We start from the raw sequence: 16,867 nt of genomic DNA, 5'->3' as shown, positions 1-16,867 counted from the left end.
TTAGATTGTAATCCAGTGACACATCATCAGTGTGGAGATGGGAGATGTATAACAGCTGATTGGGTATGTGATGGTGACCATGACTGTATAGACAAATCAGATGAAATCAATTGCTGTAAGTTCCCTTAATCTCTAAATTTTTCTTCCTTTAAAAATAAGAAACAAAATGTAAGATAAGTAGTATACTTACTGATTACTTGTAAGGCAAATCTATAAGCTCATTTGATTTCACAGGTTTGTACTTGACAAATTTCCCTTCTGGTAGACAGCTGCAGCAAATTAAACATTTATTGAGAAGTACCAGCATTGCCATGTGTTTCAGTTTCTTGTTAATTACAGAATTAGCTTTCTTTAATTGTAATGTTCCCATTAAAGGGTAATGAATGAATGTATATAACCTCTTAAACTGGTGGCATTCTGGGTTTGTGACAGTTTTTTGATGTGCTTGTATGTAACCTATCGCACCTTGCTAGAGTTTGGGCTCCAGTGATGATGGTGTATATCTGCAAATCAACTATAGTAGAATATTGCTGAGTTCCAAAATCAAGTCTTGGGAACTAGTGCATGTTTTAATGTGGTTAAGGTTCTCATAAGACATAGGCTTATGCTGCATTGCTTCTTGCTGCCGTTCAGTGCTTGACCTTGCAACCACTACCCTACAATCTTCCTGACATCTAAGAACCTAATCTGAAGAAAGGAATGTAAGTAAGTGGGTGAAGAAAAGGTAACAGTTTTTATATGAGTAAAAATGATGTGGTTTATTCTTGGAAAAGCTGTCCTCCATCTCAGCCTGTTGCTAATACCTGGCGTGTTTAGTTTCAGTCCGTGTAGTTAAAGATCAGCACAGCTATAGGCAGTGGAAAACATAGCCCATGTATAATGAAAAATGTCTAGTGATCTTCAGTGCTAAGCAGTATTATCAGGTCCTCCTAAAATAAGTTCAAGATGATGTTCAAAAGTAATTAACACCTTCATTAACCTAAACTGATCAGAAGATATGTATTTTTTTTTTCTCTAGCGTGTCATAGTCAGGGTCTGGTGGAGTGCAGAAATGGGCAGTGCATTCCTAGTGCATTCCAGTGTGATGGAGATAATGACTGTAAAGATGGAAGTGATGAAGAAAACTGCAGTGAAAGTAAGGATATCCCTTATTTTGCTCTTGTTACTGAACCTACCATTGACTGCTTTGTTCTGAAATGCTTTTAGCTAAAGCTGTCTGAAAAATTTGCTTTCTTTACCTTTCAAATAACACGTTCTAAGACAGGTTGGTGCCCGCTTTCACACAGGAATTTGTAAATAGAGTTTTGTTGGTCCTTAAAAATATATAAATTTAAAAGAAATGGAGGTGATATTTAGCATAGTATTGGAATACCTGACATGATCATCTGTTACTTGAAAAAGATTAATAGATATTCAGATTATCTGCAGCAATTAGAAGTTACTATCACAGGAATTGATGTTGCTTGAGCAGGAATTTTCTCATGAAAAACCTTTTTTCATCAGAACTTGGGAATCAGAGAAAGAATGTTAGCATAAGTAAATTAATGATTTAGTGTAACTAAGGGAAAATATATGAGAACATAATTTTCACATCTACTTAGTAGCTGTCACATGATGGATTGCATGAAAGAAAAGGAAAACAGGCAGTTTCTTGAGGCCTGGAACATGGTTTCCTGAAGACTTGTATTTTGACACTCAGAAAGAAATGTCATGTTGTGGTGGTTTCTGCATCTGAAGGTATTTTTCACATGTAATTGTCTTGTTTCTGACAAGGTACAGGTTCAGACTGCAGCCTTTCCTTCAATGTGAGAACTATTAATGTCTTTCTCTTATGAATGTTATTTTAAAGAAATTAAAGTAATTCGTTTTGTTTAGAAAACTCTAGTGCTGCCAGATGTAGTGATAATTAGACAACCTATTCAAAAGTAATTAGAGTAGAAGAGACCTGATATCATAAGATAAATACACAGTGTGATTATATAAGCCTCATTTCTTTAGGAAACCAATTTAGAAGAAAACCTTTCATAAGCATGTCCACTCACTCCCTTCTTTTCATATTAAGTTCTGAGGATCTTCCTGTTCCAATTTAAACATCTGTATTCAAAAAAATAGCTGAGAAGTTGAAATACAGAAATTACTATTATTCTTCATTGCAATTAATGTTGGTGTTGTAAAAAGGTCTTGCATGAAATTTCTTCTAGTTCTGACCATGCAAATCTAAAAACCAAGGATCAGATCTTGTCCTTAATTCTGACTGTGCAATCTCACAAAATGCTGTTTTTATTCTTCGTCTTTCCTGATACTCAGCCTCAGTCTTACTCTATGAATTCTGTGATCTTCCATTTCTCTTGCTGAAAATGAAACTATCATTTTTAATATAGAAGAGGTGAAGTAGCAGAATGGGATAAATTGAAAAGTACAGAACTATTTAGAGCATTCTATAAGCAACCATTTCAACTTTTAAAATTCATTCAACTTAAGCCTTGTAAATTTGTTTATCACTAGTAAAAGAGAATTTCACTGAAAACTTTGATGCGTGATCTGGGCTAGAAGCCAGTGATGTTTTTGTTTTTCACTGCTTCTTGCCTTTGTGGATGTTGAAGAAATGCTTAAAAATCTCTTTTTGGTAAGACGAACAGATAAGATTCAAGGATACTAAATGCAGAGGAGTAGGGTGGGATGATAATTATGTAGTCAGTGATCTCTCTATATGCTAAAAGATTTTTTCACTTAGTGTTAAACTACAAACTTTTAAATATATAAGTTTTCATTGTTCTTCTTATTCATTCTTCAATGTGCAAAATAGTATTTTGAAATACTGTGTAGAGCAAAATTCTTCCTTTATGCAACCATATCCTGTCTATCCCAAATTCACATAAGAATGTGTAGGCAGAGTTTGGATGTCATTTGGATTATTCCTCCTTAGTTCCTGGTAAAGCCCATATAATAGTAAAGCAGAATTCTTGTTTGTAACTTTCTTTTGTATTTCTTATGGATGTTGTTGAGTTCAGCAGCTAAGAAAATGTAATAGGACATACACTTAATACAAGGACTTCCGTGCTCTACAAATCAAACAATTTAGCTATGCCTAGGAGAGACAATGAAGTTAGGACTGAAGTGACCTGGAATATTGGTTTTGTTACAAACACAGTAAATATATGAAATCAGCATAGAAATTTGAGGTCAAGATGGAGTGATGTGCCACTTGCCTATATAAAGATATAGGGACCTTGTGTAATAGTACAAGTTTACACATATAGGGATTACAAATGACCATTGTTTCATCTATATATCTGAATGCAAAAAACGGTCTCTTTTGCTACCTTAATGAAATTTAAGGTATGGCATCTATTAACATTACTGCTGCCATTTTGTGACAAGTCTAATACAGATGTACTCACAGCTGGTTCTGTGATCTTGTCACAAGACAGGGTAGAGTGTGTTTATAGAAATTCAGCCCTGACTGTGCTAGGATCAAAACAATCTACGCAGCACAGAGATTTTTAAAGAGTTGAGAAACTCTTCCAGTGTGGGTAAGAATAAATTGGAACAAACTTTAAAAATTAATTTTAATTTAAAGATTTCTGATAGCTTTAAAAGTCGAAAGGTTTTCTCTACCTTTCAAGTTCCATTTTGCAACCCGATGCATCTGTAAAATAAGACAGTCAATTGCTGTAGCAAAAGAAAATACCTCCATTGCTTCAACATATAATGTGTATGAAGGGTTGTAAATCCACATAATTAAGAATGTCTATTGATACGATTACAACATCAGTTCTTTGGGACAAGGTCATTGTCAAGGTCATCAAAACATGAAGTTTCTTTAGCATCTTCTCTATACCAAATATAAGAGTTCCATGACTGAATCATTAATGTTTGTGGACTGTAGTGCAATACAAACACTAAGCAATAGTTGCAATAAACCATTTAAAACAGGATGGAATTATAAAATACAAACTGTTCAGCCTCTGTATAGAAAATAGGAAATTAAATGGCTGATTTTGCAAAAGCTAATGGAAGAAAGAATTTAGTGGTTTGGAAAGGAGCTATCACCTCCAAGAAAGAGAGAAGTCCAGGGATTTGTCAGAGAAACTAACTACCCAGGTAATGTGCTCAGAAAAGTTTTGGTGAAGTGCTGGGTTTAGTTATTCTGGATTCCATCTTTAGGAGCATAGCCTTCTGGGGTTTCTGCTTCTTCTTGTTGTTGTTTGTTTTTTAACCAGCCAGAGAAGGACAATAAAGCTTCAGCTCTGATGACCTTTCTTCAGGATGTTTTTTATTGTCCACCAAAATAATCATAAAATGAGAAGCAGATCAACTGAATGGCACTGAAGAATAATTCCCAGAGAGTATTTTCTTTCAACTAGGACCTATTGTTCCCTTTGAAATCCAGTTTACATGGCTTTTCATACTCTGCCAGAGGATCATGGTAAATGGCTTTCAGAGATCCATACCTCTCATTCAGAAACCGGACTCTGAAGTCTTATATTAGACGTAGGGGTAAAGAAGAGTGACATCTGGATAGTGCTGCACACTTTTGTTCTTTACGCTTCCCTACTGCACTTGAAATGCTGTAGGGCGCTTATCAACTATGTAAAGGAAATACTTAATTGTAATGTAAACTCTGTGTTTTCTCATCAGTACACTCCAGTCATTTGTATTAGTTGGGTAAATAATTAGAATAGTAAATTTCTATTTTCCTCAGGTCAAACCCTCTGTCAGGAGGGAGACCAGAGATGTACTTCCTGTCCTGATCCCTGTGGAACTTCTCTTTGTGAGATGAGAAACAGCCAGACAAACTGCAGTAAGTAGGTCACATGCTTCATACTGTCACTGTTTTAGGGTGGTTTAGAGTATAATGAGGATGCAGGGTAGGACACAGTAATACTTTACTGTATAGTACACGTGTGTAATGATTAAGTATTGAAAAGGGCAAAGTTGAAACAAAAAGTTTAATCATGACACTTGATTATTAATGTACTAAAATACTCATAACATTTGACATCAAGATATTTTTCTTTCTGTGAATTTTTTATATGTTCTTAAAGGGTACTCACTGTTGGACTATTTCTTAATATTTAATGTCATTCAGAGTTTGCATAAACAACATAGTGGAAGCGTAAAGCAGAAGCTACTGGTTTATTTTCAAATCATAAGAAAATGCGGTGTTTATTAGTCTGAAGAACTTGTAGCCCTTTTATGATGGAATTATTTTGATACTCAAAGTGGCTAAACTAGTTATTCTTCTGACCAATGCATACTGTAACGGTTTGGGGTCTTCAACGCTGTGTATCTTAATTTCTGTGTCCTGTCCTGTACCACTCCATGCAAGCCTCCTGTACCCACTGTACACTCGCTTCTGAATAGCTCTCTTTCTCACTTGTGCAATGCAGCACTGTGAACAGATACTCAAAAGAAATATATCTGGCTGGGTTTTGACACTGGGGCAGAACTGTATTTCAGAATTAATTAAAACTTAGTGATGTGTTAATACAGTCTCATCAATTCAGGTCACCTTGGCACATGGGCAGGCTTACCTTCATTTACATATATGAATGTGCAGACATATCCTATAACTGCTTTGTGCTGAGCAGTTATCTTTGCAAGGTATGGTTTGGTACTATAAGGTAACTTGTTTGGATAATGTTATTCCATTTAGGTTGGAATGGATATGGGAAGGTCAGTTAGTCCAGACTTCACAGTGTCTAAAGTTGCAGCTGTCACCCACAAGTGTTTGAGACAGGTGCCATTCATGCTGGGACCTTTAGATGCTGCTAAAGTAAAGATGCAAGATACTTGGGCGTATATGCTTTACATGTGCTTCTATCAACGCTTCTCCTAATTTTTTGAAGAGGGACAATTAAGTACATGTTTAACATTAGAAGGAAGCTAGCTCACACCTTTTGTCAACTAGCCTAAACTCCTGATCAAAGCAGTGCCAGTTAGGTCACGTGACCCATGACCTTGTGCAGCTGAGTTTTGAGTGTCTCCAAGGGCAGATATTCCACAGTCTTTCTGGGAGACCAGCTGATGGCTGTGTAGTCACCAGTCATGCATAAGACAGGCCCTCTAGTTAGCTGGCAAACAAGGCACCAGCAGCAGCCTTACCCAAGTCAGAAAATATGTCAATTCCCACAGTAGCCTTTGGTTCTTACATATTCAGGGAGCAGTTCTCTTCAGCAAGTTACCTTTCATAGACAGCGACTGCAGTCCTGTAAAAAGCAACAGTCCTGTGACTGCAATTCAGTCTTTCTCACAATAAGAAATTGCTGAAAGTGTACTTTTTTTTTTGTTTTCTTGGACTCATCTTGTGGATAAATCAGAGTGAGACTTAGTGTGGTCCAAAGCAGTTTGTCCTGTGGTCCAAAATATTTTCCTCATCAATGCAGATTTTTGTATCCCTTTGTATGTATGGACAGCAATTTTGCAAAGTGTTTGAGTGGCTAGAACTACATTACAGGATAGTGAAAAACATTTTTTGACATGTGATATTGGAGTTCTAATACAATGTTCCTATTCCATGTCATGAGAAACCCAAGAGCTTTTCAGTGGTTTCCTCATCATATTATGGCAGTAGTCTGTAATTCTCAACAGGAGTAACACATATTCTGAATTATACTTCTGGATCATCTCTCTTTTTCCTTTTCTGCTCCAGTGAATATTTAATTGTTTATACACAATGGAAGAACAAGAGAATTTGGGAGAAATTTTTCTTGTGTAACATCTGGAAGTACCATTGTCTTTGTTTCATGTTATTTTTTTGTTCATATTTTGACCAGAGTTATTTAATCTTTAGTAAGAGATGAGAATTCCCATGGAAAAATCTAGTGTTGACAAAGCAGTATTTTTTGGCCCAAATAACTCTTTGGCTGGAAAATTCCAAAACATAGGCCACATTTCACAATATTAAATATGATGGGTGTTCTCCATGTATGATAATGTCTAATCAGTTTAGGCTGGTATTATAATGTATTTCAAAAATATTTAGCATAACAGAAAAAATAGCTGAAGTGAGAGTGTAAAGAGATGGAATCAGGCTATTTCAGTGCCTGGACCAGAAAGGACCAGAGGCTACAAGTAAAAACTGAAACACATGAGCATAAGGAAACACCTTTTTTACTGTGATGGTGACCGAACACAGGTTGCCTGGAGAGATTGCAGAGACTTCATCCTCGTCAACAGTCAAAAGCTGTCTGGGCATGGTTCTGCACAATCTGCTCAAAGTGGCCCTGCTTGAGCACGGGGGTTGAACTAGATGACCTCCAGAGGTCTCTTCCAACATCAGCCATTCTTGGATCCTGTGAAATATCCCATTCACTTTTGTTACTATGTTTGGAACTAATTGCGATGTAGTAGGTAGAGCAAGTTAATAATAAATACATGAATATATTAAACCCAGGCATAATCTGTTTTTTGTTGTTGTTTCGTGTTGTGTTTTTTGTTGTTGTTGGGTTTCTTTTATTATTTAGGATAAAAGATGCTATGGATTTTATTACTTATTCCCCACTCATTAGGTTGTACTTACATATGCTATAAATAAGGGAGCAGCAAGATCTCTTAAACTGTAGGACAGACATCGGAAGAAAAGATTAACATTTGGGTTACCTAAATGCAGTCAGATGTTCCCCTGGAGTGTATGTTCTCTTTGTTTCTCTGCTTGTGGATTGTAGGGATTTGGGTGTGAGTCAAAGTTATTTTTTTCAAATCTACAACGACACTGCATATAATGTGATAGAAGTTTTCTAAACACAGTGTGAAAATTGTAATCATATTTAAACATGTGAAGAGCTGTCCTACGGGGGCATTTCAGTGGACTAGATTTTCTTCTAGAATTCACCTAAACCCCTTATAACCGAGGCATAACAGAAGGGAGAATGGTTATATGTGCATTTCTACCCTTTAGTTTTAATGTTATGTTACCCAAGTGTTCCTTTACTCAGGTTTCATCATGAAATACTGATGAACATGTAATATTCTGCACACATCAAGAAAAGATGCCCACTGGGGAAAAATCAAAAGACAAAACCAAACTGATTTGGGCATCTGGGGCTGAAGTGTGGGAGGGCCCAGGGAGAGTTCACCATGAAGAAAAGGAAATGGCAGTAGTGTGAGAAAGTTTGTTGAAGTCTTCAAACCTCATACACCCCAAAGCTGGGACTAAGTGGTTTGAGACAACAGAAATAGTTCAGTATTGGCAGTATGCAAGGACCTAACAGAGAGGAAAATCTGTATATAAGATGAGCTTTGTGACCCTCAGGTTAGAGGTAAATACTCAAAGAGGTTATAACAGGGAATGCCAGTCCAAGAAAGACTGGCCAGTTCTGCTCATCAGCTGAATGACTGTTGGGTCTTCTTTTAACTTCCTCTCAAAGATCCAGCTATGGGATGACACAGTTGCCACACTGCTGGCAACTGACACTAGCAACTGGCTGGTGGACAATATTAATCGTGTTAAGATACACTTGCTTCTAGAATAAGCAAATATATGCAGTCTTTTAATAACAAATGAGTGGAATAGTACACACTTCCATAGAAAATTTTCTCATATTTCAAAAGGAAATAAAATTAAATAATTTCACATTGGTCTTGGTGTTAAATAAAAAGCTGAATTTCAGTCTGAATTGAAGTGAAATCCTGTCATTTTCTGTTGTGATGGAAAACTGAAAAATAAATATTTCTGACTACCAATTTGAGAAGTACAAAAGCCATACAATTTTTAAATCCAAAATATTCAGGCAGTTCAATGTGTGTTGTAATAAATCCCTTAAAAGCTGGATGGTATTTGTATTTAGGTAATCTGTGTAATCATATGAGCTTGTAGCTGTTTCATTTATTTTGCTCTTGCTTATTATTCTCTTTATTATCAGTTACGTCTTATCTGAATTAAATTATTAGCATGTAGACTGTCTCTTACTCAGTGTTCGTGCAATACATAACCTAATTGTAGCCATTCTTCCTTCATATCTTGGGATACAAAAAGTAAAGTAAAATAAAATAAAAATCCTGCCTTCTTTTTTCTATATGGAGAAACTGCAGTCTGTCATTAGAAATTTTTTAAGACCTGACTAAATAAAGCCTTGAGAAACTTGATCAGTCCTCAGAGCTGACCAAGCTTTGAGCAGGTCATTGGACTGGAGATCTCCTGAGATCCTTTCCAACCCAAAGTATCCTGTGATCCCAGTCATCTTAATTTTGACAATTCCCATGCCAGTGTGAGGTGTGTTATGATACCATAGTACACCAGTAGGAAGTGTACTATGCTTGCTGTATGATGCAGGAGTTCTTGGAAATAATCGGATACTTGACTTGAAAAGAATAAATCTATTCTTAAAGAATAGTTTATTGTACCATGTTAAAGTTACGATGCTATTTAGGAAGTTAATGCATATTGTTAAGGGAATATAAGTCTCTGAATAGGTTATTAGGTAGGCGGAGGTCAAACCCAACTTTCTTTACTGTTATGAACAGGCTCATGGGGTCTTGACCTCTGAAACTTGTAGTTTCTCAAGCCTGAGAGGAAATCGCCAGACCGATAATTTTCTAAAATACTTATATGATTATTTTTTCTGTATTTCATTTAATCTCACACCATTTGTGTTTCTTTTTTTGTTCTTTCTGTGAAAGGTCAGTGTGAACCAATTACTCTGGAACTCTGTATGAACTTGCCTTACAACTATACTTATTACCCAAACTACCTGGGCCACAGGACGCAGAAGGAAGCCTCTATCAGTTGGGAGTCTTCTCTTTTCCCAGCCTTGGTTCAGACCAACTGCTACAAGTACCTTATGTTTTTTGCCTGTACAATCTTAGTACCAAAATGTGACCCCCATACAAATCAGCGGATCCCACCTTGCAGGTACTATACTATGCTTCATTTAATTCTTGACTGACATTTTCTGTCATATTAGTTTTTTCCAATTTTCTGTTTCCATTAAAAATGCCAGAAATTTTGCTTTGAAATTTCATAGCAAAAGGTAGAGAACCATATTTTATAAGATCACTAAATGCAGTCCATTACACATGTGATTAATATTCAAAGCAAAGAGAACAGCAGTTCAATAATTTTCAAAATGTATATACTGAATAGAATAAATAGTCTTTTTCAGTTGGAAGGGATCTACAATGGTCATCTAGTCCAACTGCCTGACCAATCCAGAGCTGACCAAGTTAAAGCACGTTATAAAAAGCATTGTCCAAATGCCTCAAACGCTGACAGGCTTAGTGCATTGACCACCTCTCTAGGAAGCCTTCTCCAGTGTTTGACCACCTCTTCTGTAAAGAAATGCTTCCTAATGTCCAGTTTAAACCTCCCCTGGCACTGCTTTGAACCATTCCTACGTGTCCTATCACTGGATACCAGGAAGAAGACATCAGCACATCCCTCTTCACTTCCTCTCCTCAGGAAGCTGTACAAAGCAATGAGGTTACCCCTCAGCCTCCTTTCTCCAAACTAGACAAGCCCAAAGTCCTTAGCTGCTCCTCACAGGACATTCCTTCCAGGTCTTTCACCAGCTTTGTTGCCCTCTGGACACATTTAAGGACCTTCACATCCTTCTTAAGTTGTGAGGTCAAGAACTGCACACAGTACTCAAAGTAAGGCTGCACCAACACTGAATATGGCAGGATAATCACTTCTTAACTGGCTGGTCATGCTGTGTTTGATGCACCCCAGGATGTGGTTTTCCCGCTTGGCTGCCAGGGCACACTGCTGGCTCATATTGAGCCTGCTGTTAATCAGCACCCCCAATCCCTTTCCGCAGGGCTGCTCTCCTCATTTATAGCTGTGCCTGGTGTTACTCCATCCTAGGTGCAGGATGTGGCATTTAGACTTGTTAAATTTCATCCCATTAATTATTGCCCAATGCTCCAATCTATCTAGATCCCTTTGCAAGGGCTTTTGTCCCTCAGGAGAGTCAACACCCCTTCCCAGTTCGGTATCATCGGCAAACTTGCTAACGGTGCATTCAGCTCTTGCATCCAGACCGTTAATAAATATATTGAACAGAACTGGCCCTAGAATTGAACCCTGAGGAGCACCACTGGTGACCAGACAACACGCAGCTGTAGCCCCATTCACTAGAAACCTTTGAGCTCTGCCCTTCAGCTAGTTCTTCACTCAGTGCGCCATGAACCCACTTACCCTGTGGCTGGACAACTTGTCCAGGAGGGTGCTGTGAACTTTATATGAGGCATTTTGCATTTCTGTGTGTATGATTAGAATTGCTCTACTATAAAGGGTATTTAAACATAAAACCAATTAATTTAATTTGGAACATAAGCATTTGTAATAGTTCCTTGCATTAGCGTATCACTTCATCTATGCAAAACCCTCTCTGAATACTGTTAAGGAAAACTGAGAATTTAATGCATGCTTACCTTTCTAAATTAGTGTGCCACATCGTTCTGAATTACAGACTAACTTAGGCTTCCTACTTGTCAGATTAACTTTTCTATCATCTTCATCAATTAACATCACTACACTTTTCAGGGTTAGGAGTCTGTTCAAAAGAGACCATGTTCTGTAAATCTCATGGCTTTGGTAGCAGTGGTTTTTGCAGGTTAGGAGAGCTAATAAACCTGGTCAGCAGGCAGAGCTCTTTGAACTGCTCTTTGACTGCTAGAGCCTTCTCATACTGTATTTCTGTCTCTTGGTATTGGGCCTATGCTAACAGTATTGATCGATTTACATCTACTGAGTTGAAAGAAAAGTGCCCTGAAAACTGCAATATATATCCTAAGATGTACCACGTGACATTGTTGACAAATAGATAACATTTCTTTGTCTAGTGATGTGCTGCTTAGTGCAAGTTAAAAGTGAGTCAGGGAAATTTACTAAGATATTGCTTTATTCTCACATAGGGACCTAATACAGAAGTTAGAATATTACATATGGGATAGCTGCCAAGTTATAGAGTGGTTTGTGCAAGCTCTTTTTCAGGCTTGCTTGTTTGAAAAGCAAGGGGTTTTTTTGTGTTGTTTCCTTTTTTTTATTATTTTTTAAAGAAAGCAGTACAATAAGTAAAAATTCGGCTAGCTTATTCAATGTAGAGGGACAAAAGTTAAATTATAGGCTCTTTGCTTCAGCAACTACATACCTAGTTAACAGATTTTAGGATGTATCACAAAACAGTTGAACAGTCTTCAGGTTTAAGGTATTAAAGAGATGAAGAGGAACTTGCAGAAACTGTAGAACAAGTTAGTTTGAAGGGCACCTCTGGAAGTCATCCTGGTCCAACTTCTTGCTCAAAGCAGGGTAACATCACATTTAGATCAGATTGAATATACAACATAAATTTTTAAATCCTAGGATTCAAAGCTCTACTTTTATAACTGTTTTCATGTTTCACTCATGTTAGATCATAAATAGAGAATGGTTTTTATCAGGAAGGGATACCTTGGAGGGTGCCACTGGGATCTGTAGTACTGCTTTATGGTTTTAGGAAGAATTTCAGACACAGATAGAACGTAAAAACATAAAAATCTTTTAGAAATGAAAACACATATAGGCTTATACCAATAAACTCTTGAGGTAATTGATAAATGTAGGGCAGAAAAAAAATTAAATACATTTGATATATCAATATAAATGTAAACCTACTTAAGTACAGTTTGAAGCTCCTAGAAGGCAGAATGGTATATTCTGAGAACAGAAACTATATTCTGAGAACCTGCTGCTGCCTTTGCGAAATAACTGCCCTCTTGTTCAAAGATGTCAGTGGTTAGTTGAGCTTAACAGGACATAGGTATTGCTTTACCTGTCTTCTCCTGTAAATATGAAATGGAGTTCAGCTAATGCAGTTTTTCAGTGTCAAGCTTTTCAAGCCAAAGTGCATGTTTCAACCGTGATTTGCAAATTCATGCTATATTTCTGGATCTATTATAAAATATACTCATCAGAGTCATTGGGTTGTTTTTAATACTGCAACCTTGATCTGTTCTTTTCATTCTAGGTGGTATAACTAAACAATTTTAATTCTGCTCCCTCTGTATAAAACATCTGTCCCTGCTTTGCAAGGCTTTTCATCGTCTTTATGCTATTAGTTTGACTGTCATGCTTTATTTTTTAACTACTACGGTCTTCATGAAGTTTTGTTTAAAGTAAGGAACACACGTGAAGAGGTTGGTTTTTTTTGAGAGAACTGAACTTGCTGTTATTGAGGCCATTCATCTGATAAGGCATTGGTAATGTTAGTCCAGGTCTGGTGAAATAATCTTTGAAGCTAAATGTGTGCTGGGTTTCCACTGAGGACAAATGGATTTTCATAGATGAAGGACATATTTAATAAGCTCAGAAATTGTTTCCTTATAATTACAAACTGTCTTTGCAATGAATTGATTCTGCAAGGTGCTGAGCAGCTTCTGGAGATTCTGGGTCTCATAACATTCCAGTAAGTCTGTCAGTGTCCCTTATTTTGGGACCAGTAAATGCTTTCCTAGTCACAGTAGCCTATATTGACGTGGAGATTACACTATCTGTGTATTGAAGTAGTTTCCAGCTGACTTCGGTGTTGTTTCAAAACTGTGACAGATGTGTATGAGGAATAATCCTGGTCAAATCTCATGCCCTTTATGTGTTGGCATCGTTAGTCATACCATTACTGTATTTGAATTGGGAGAGTAAAGAGATATTTTAGTTAACTGCCAAATACGCTTAACGTTCTTAAAAAAGTGCTAGATTGAATTCTGTTGTGAAAAATTACACGTTTCTATGCTACATTTTTTTTTTATTTTTACCTTGTATTTTTTTCTCCTACCAAGAAGGGGGAGATTTCTGTTTTGTGATGTGTACTCTTAACTGTTAACTTGTTAGATTGATTCATAGATAGTATCACAGGTAAGATTCAACTGAGAAGTAAATTGAGAAGTCTGTTACCAAGTATTCTGACACCCCAAATGTGAGACTTGGTATGGGAACGTGGGAAGGATTAAAAAAAAAAAAAAAAGTACTAATTACTCTTCCACTTTTCCTAGCAGTATTGCAATAGGGTCCCATATGCTCTGTGATTGACGCTACTTTGAAGATTATCTACATTTTAATTTTTTCACCACAGACTGATAAGTTAATGGCTTGCAGTAGCTTTTGGGAAGGGTCAGCTCTGGCCAAAGATTTGAGTGTGCAGAGAGCAAAGGACAGAAATAAATAAAAGATTCTCAATAAAAGGTTCCCTGCCATCCCTTACAGAAGAGAGAATGTTTGTAAGTAGTTATAACTGGCCATTATGTTATAACTCAGGTAATAGTATGCATACAGTAACTTAAATAATGTTTCAACAATAGGAACATATCTTTTGTTATATTTGTATTTTTTCATGTAAAGAAATCTGATTAATGGAGTTTCCCTTGATCTTCATCTTTAATTTTGGCTAGGATTATTAACGTCCAGTAACTGGGAATTTCCAAGACTTTCACTCAGTTATTTTGTGCGATTCCACTTTATTTCCTCAGGACATTATGCGTACAGTCTAAGGAACACTGTGAGTCTGTGCTTGGGATTGTAGGTCTGCAGTGGCCAGAAGATACTGACTGCACTCAATTTCCAGATGAGAACTCAGACAACCAAACTTGTCTAACACCAGATGAAGATGTAGAAGGTAACTCCTACAAATACATATAACAGGAAATTAAAGATTTTGTTAGGTTCCCAAAGTCACTAATTTTTTCCCCCATACCTCCTCTTTAAATTGTAATATTTAAACTGCGGAAATTGTTCCAAACTGGGTTTTAGGGAATTTGTATCCTTACAGTTTGCAGATAAGAGGAAGTTCTCATAAGAAATCTATTCAAAGTAAGGATCAGTTACCCTCAATCTGTGAAAGTCAGTGTTTGAGATTTCTTGCTAACACTACACCTACTGCTTGCTTGTGTTTATACTTCACTTTTTTACCTATTTAGATGACATAATAATGCTTTTCTAATCAGGAGGCAGAATCTTGGCAATCTTAAAAAAGCAGAGCCTCACGGCAGCTCTGGGAAAAATTCTGTAATGTTAGTGTCTTTGCCAGCTATTGTTTGCACATGGATTTTTGTCTGGGGAAAGTTTTGTAGAAAGTTGTGCCAAACCAGCTTCAGTAGCAACTGACAAATTTCAGTTTTAGAGTTCTGCCATAATACATTGTGAGTACAAACATGGAACAAAAGAATGAAATTGCCTTAAATGCTTTTAGATATTCTTTCGATGTATAGAAAAAAGTGCAGCTTATCCTGCTGCAGTGGTTATCAGATGTGAGATCTGTGGGGATTCTGACATACCTTTTGTTTTTCTTGCCAAAATGCCAGTAAAGTAGCTGGGAAAACAGTGAGATGGTGTGAGCTACAGTGCCTGCAATATATTGATCATGTCCAGTTCTCACTCTTCTGCTCACTTGCACGATGATGACTGTCTCTCCACAGCCATGATCTTGCTTAGAGAAAGCAATGAGCGAAAGCTAGTTAGCTTATAGTTCTTTTAGTGAAGATGTGTTGCTGTGAACGTAGTGAAGGAATCACAAGAAAAGTGAAGCGTCTATAGTGGTTAGTACTATTTCTTCAAGAAAAGACCATGTGCACGTATCACTGTGAGGATTTTATAAGTATGTGTGGTATCACAGTAATTAAATCCTCTGTTGTGGGACTCTTGAGAGACAAGGAGATAATTTCCCTCTACAGCAGTAGGCTGGTGGAAATGAATTATTCATTATTACACAGCACTGTGTAGGAAAGGAAAAGTAAGATTTTAGTACAACAAGGTGACTTAGAGAAAAATAATCTGATTTAATTTTCTCAGGTGTCAAATGTCTTTTAACCTTCCTCCCTGTGTTATTAGATCATTTGGCTTTGAAATGTAGCATAGAATGATTGTATTTTAAATATACTACTGCATACAGGACTATAGTGTTCCATTTCTAGAGATAAATTATGTTCACTTATAAAACTATAATCTAAAAATATTCTCACTGTAATTAGAGGGACTCTGCCTAGTAAGCTGATTCACTGCTTATTGATCATCTTAGCATTGAAATAGATATTCCTGGGAAATCAGTGAAAAAGAAGGGAGGGTTAGTATCCTTTTAGAAAAATTGTAACTGATTAAGAGTCTTATCAGAGGTGTTTTGGATTCATTTACTGCTAGAATTTTAAGTTGATTCAGTGCCCGATTTCTGCTGACTACCAATGTTGGTTAGAAAGTCTTTCCTGGGAGTTTAAAATCTTATATAAATATTTCTGGGGAAAAAATGTTAGAAAAGAAATTAAACTTCTAGGAGCATTTAAAATGTTCATAATTACAAAATATAGGTGATTTTCCAACTTAAGCTGTAATTGACAGAGTAATTACAATGCGTTGAATTGCTTAAGTTCTCTTTGAGTCAGTGCTGAATCCAAGAAGACTGCTGACCAAGACAGTATGCATTGTGAACTGCGTTGTTTTCGTAATGAGTTATTCTTGAATGTTGGTAGAATTTTGTTTTCTAAGGCTTCCATGTTCATTGATGGTATCTTTTGTACTGCATGGTATTAAACATCTGAGAGATTTTGCAGGAAGGAAAAAACCCTACAACAGCAATGTATGATGGAGGTTGTACATCAAACTCAGCAACATGTACAGTATGAAAAAATGGGTGGGTTTTTCAAAACCATCTAAATAAAGCCTTCTCAAAATGATACTCTGTAAGATGAAGCAGAAGCGATGTAAGGGGTAATTTGTTGACATTTATGGGTGGTTTAATCAACTCAAATAGCCACACAATTGCCCAAATATATTTTATTTTTTTTATCCTGGGGATCTTATACTCACTTCAGCACATCAGATGAGCTGTTTCTGCTTCACACAACACCACAACAGTGAGAAAAGGAGCTAGAAAAGCAATGCTCACAATACAAACATTGTATG

At 36.7% G+C, this 16,867-nt stretch overlaps 1 protein-coding gene across 1 annotated transcript in view; it reads left to right on the top strand.

The window, feature by feature from the left end:
* Nucleotides 1-16,867, top strand: part of CORIN (corin, serine peptidase) — a 149,382-nt gene that overhangs the window by 95,518 nt on the left and 36,997 nt on the right. Inside the window, exons 8-12 of the mRNA XM_055797035.1 lie at nt 5-115; nt 1,019-1,135; nt 4,706-4,804; nt 9,625-9,856; nt 14,446-14,591. Of these exons, the coding sequence (XP_055653010.1) occupies nt 5-115; nt 1,019-1,135; nt 4,706-4,804; nt 9,625-9,856; nt 14,446-14,591 (705 nt within the window). The remainder of the gene's footprint in view (nt 1-4; nt 116-1,018; nt 1,136-4,705; nt 4,805-9,624; nt 9,857-14,445; nt 14,592-16,867) is intronic.

The sequence above is a fragment of the Falco peregrinus genome, chromosome 2 (genome assembly GCF_023634155.1).
Source record: "Falco peregrinus isolate bFalPer1 chromosome 2, bFalPer1.pri, whole genome shotgun sequence".
Classification (NCBI taxonomy): domain Eukaryota; kingdom Metazoa; phylum Chordata; class Aves; order Falconiformes; family Falconidae; genus Falco; species Falco peregrinus.
Note: the sequence above shows the minus strand (reverse complement) of the source record. Positions and strands in the feature narration are given on the sequence as shown.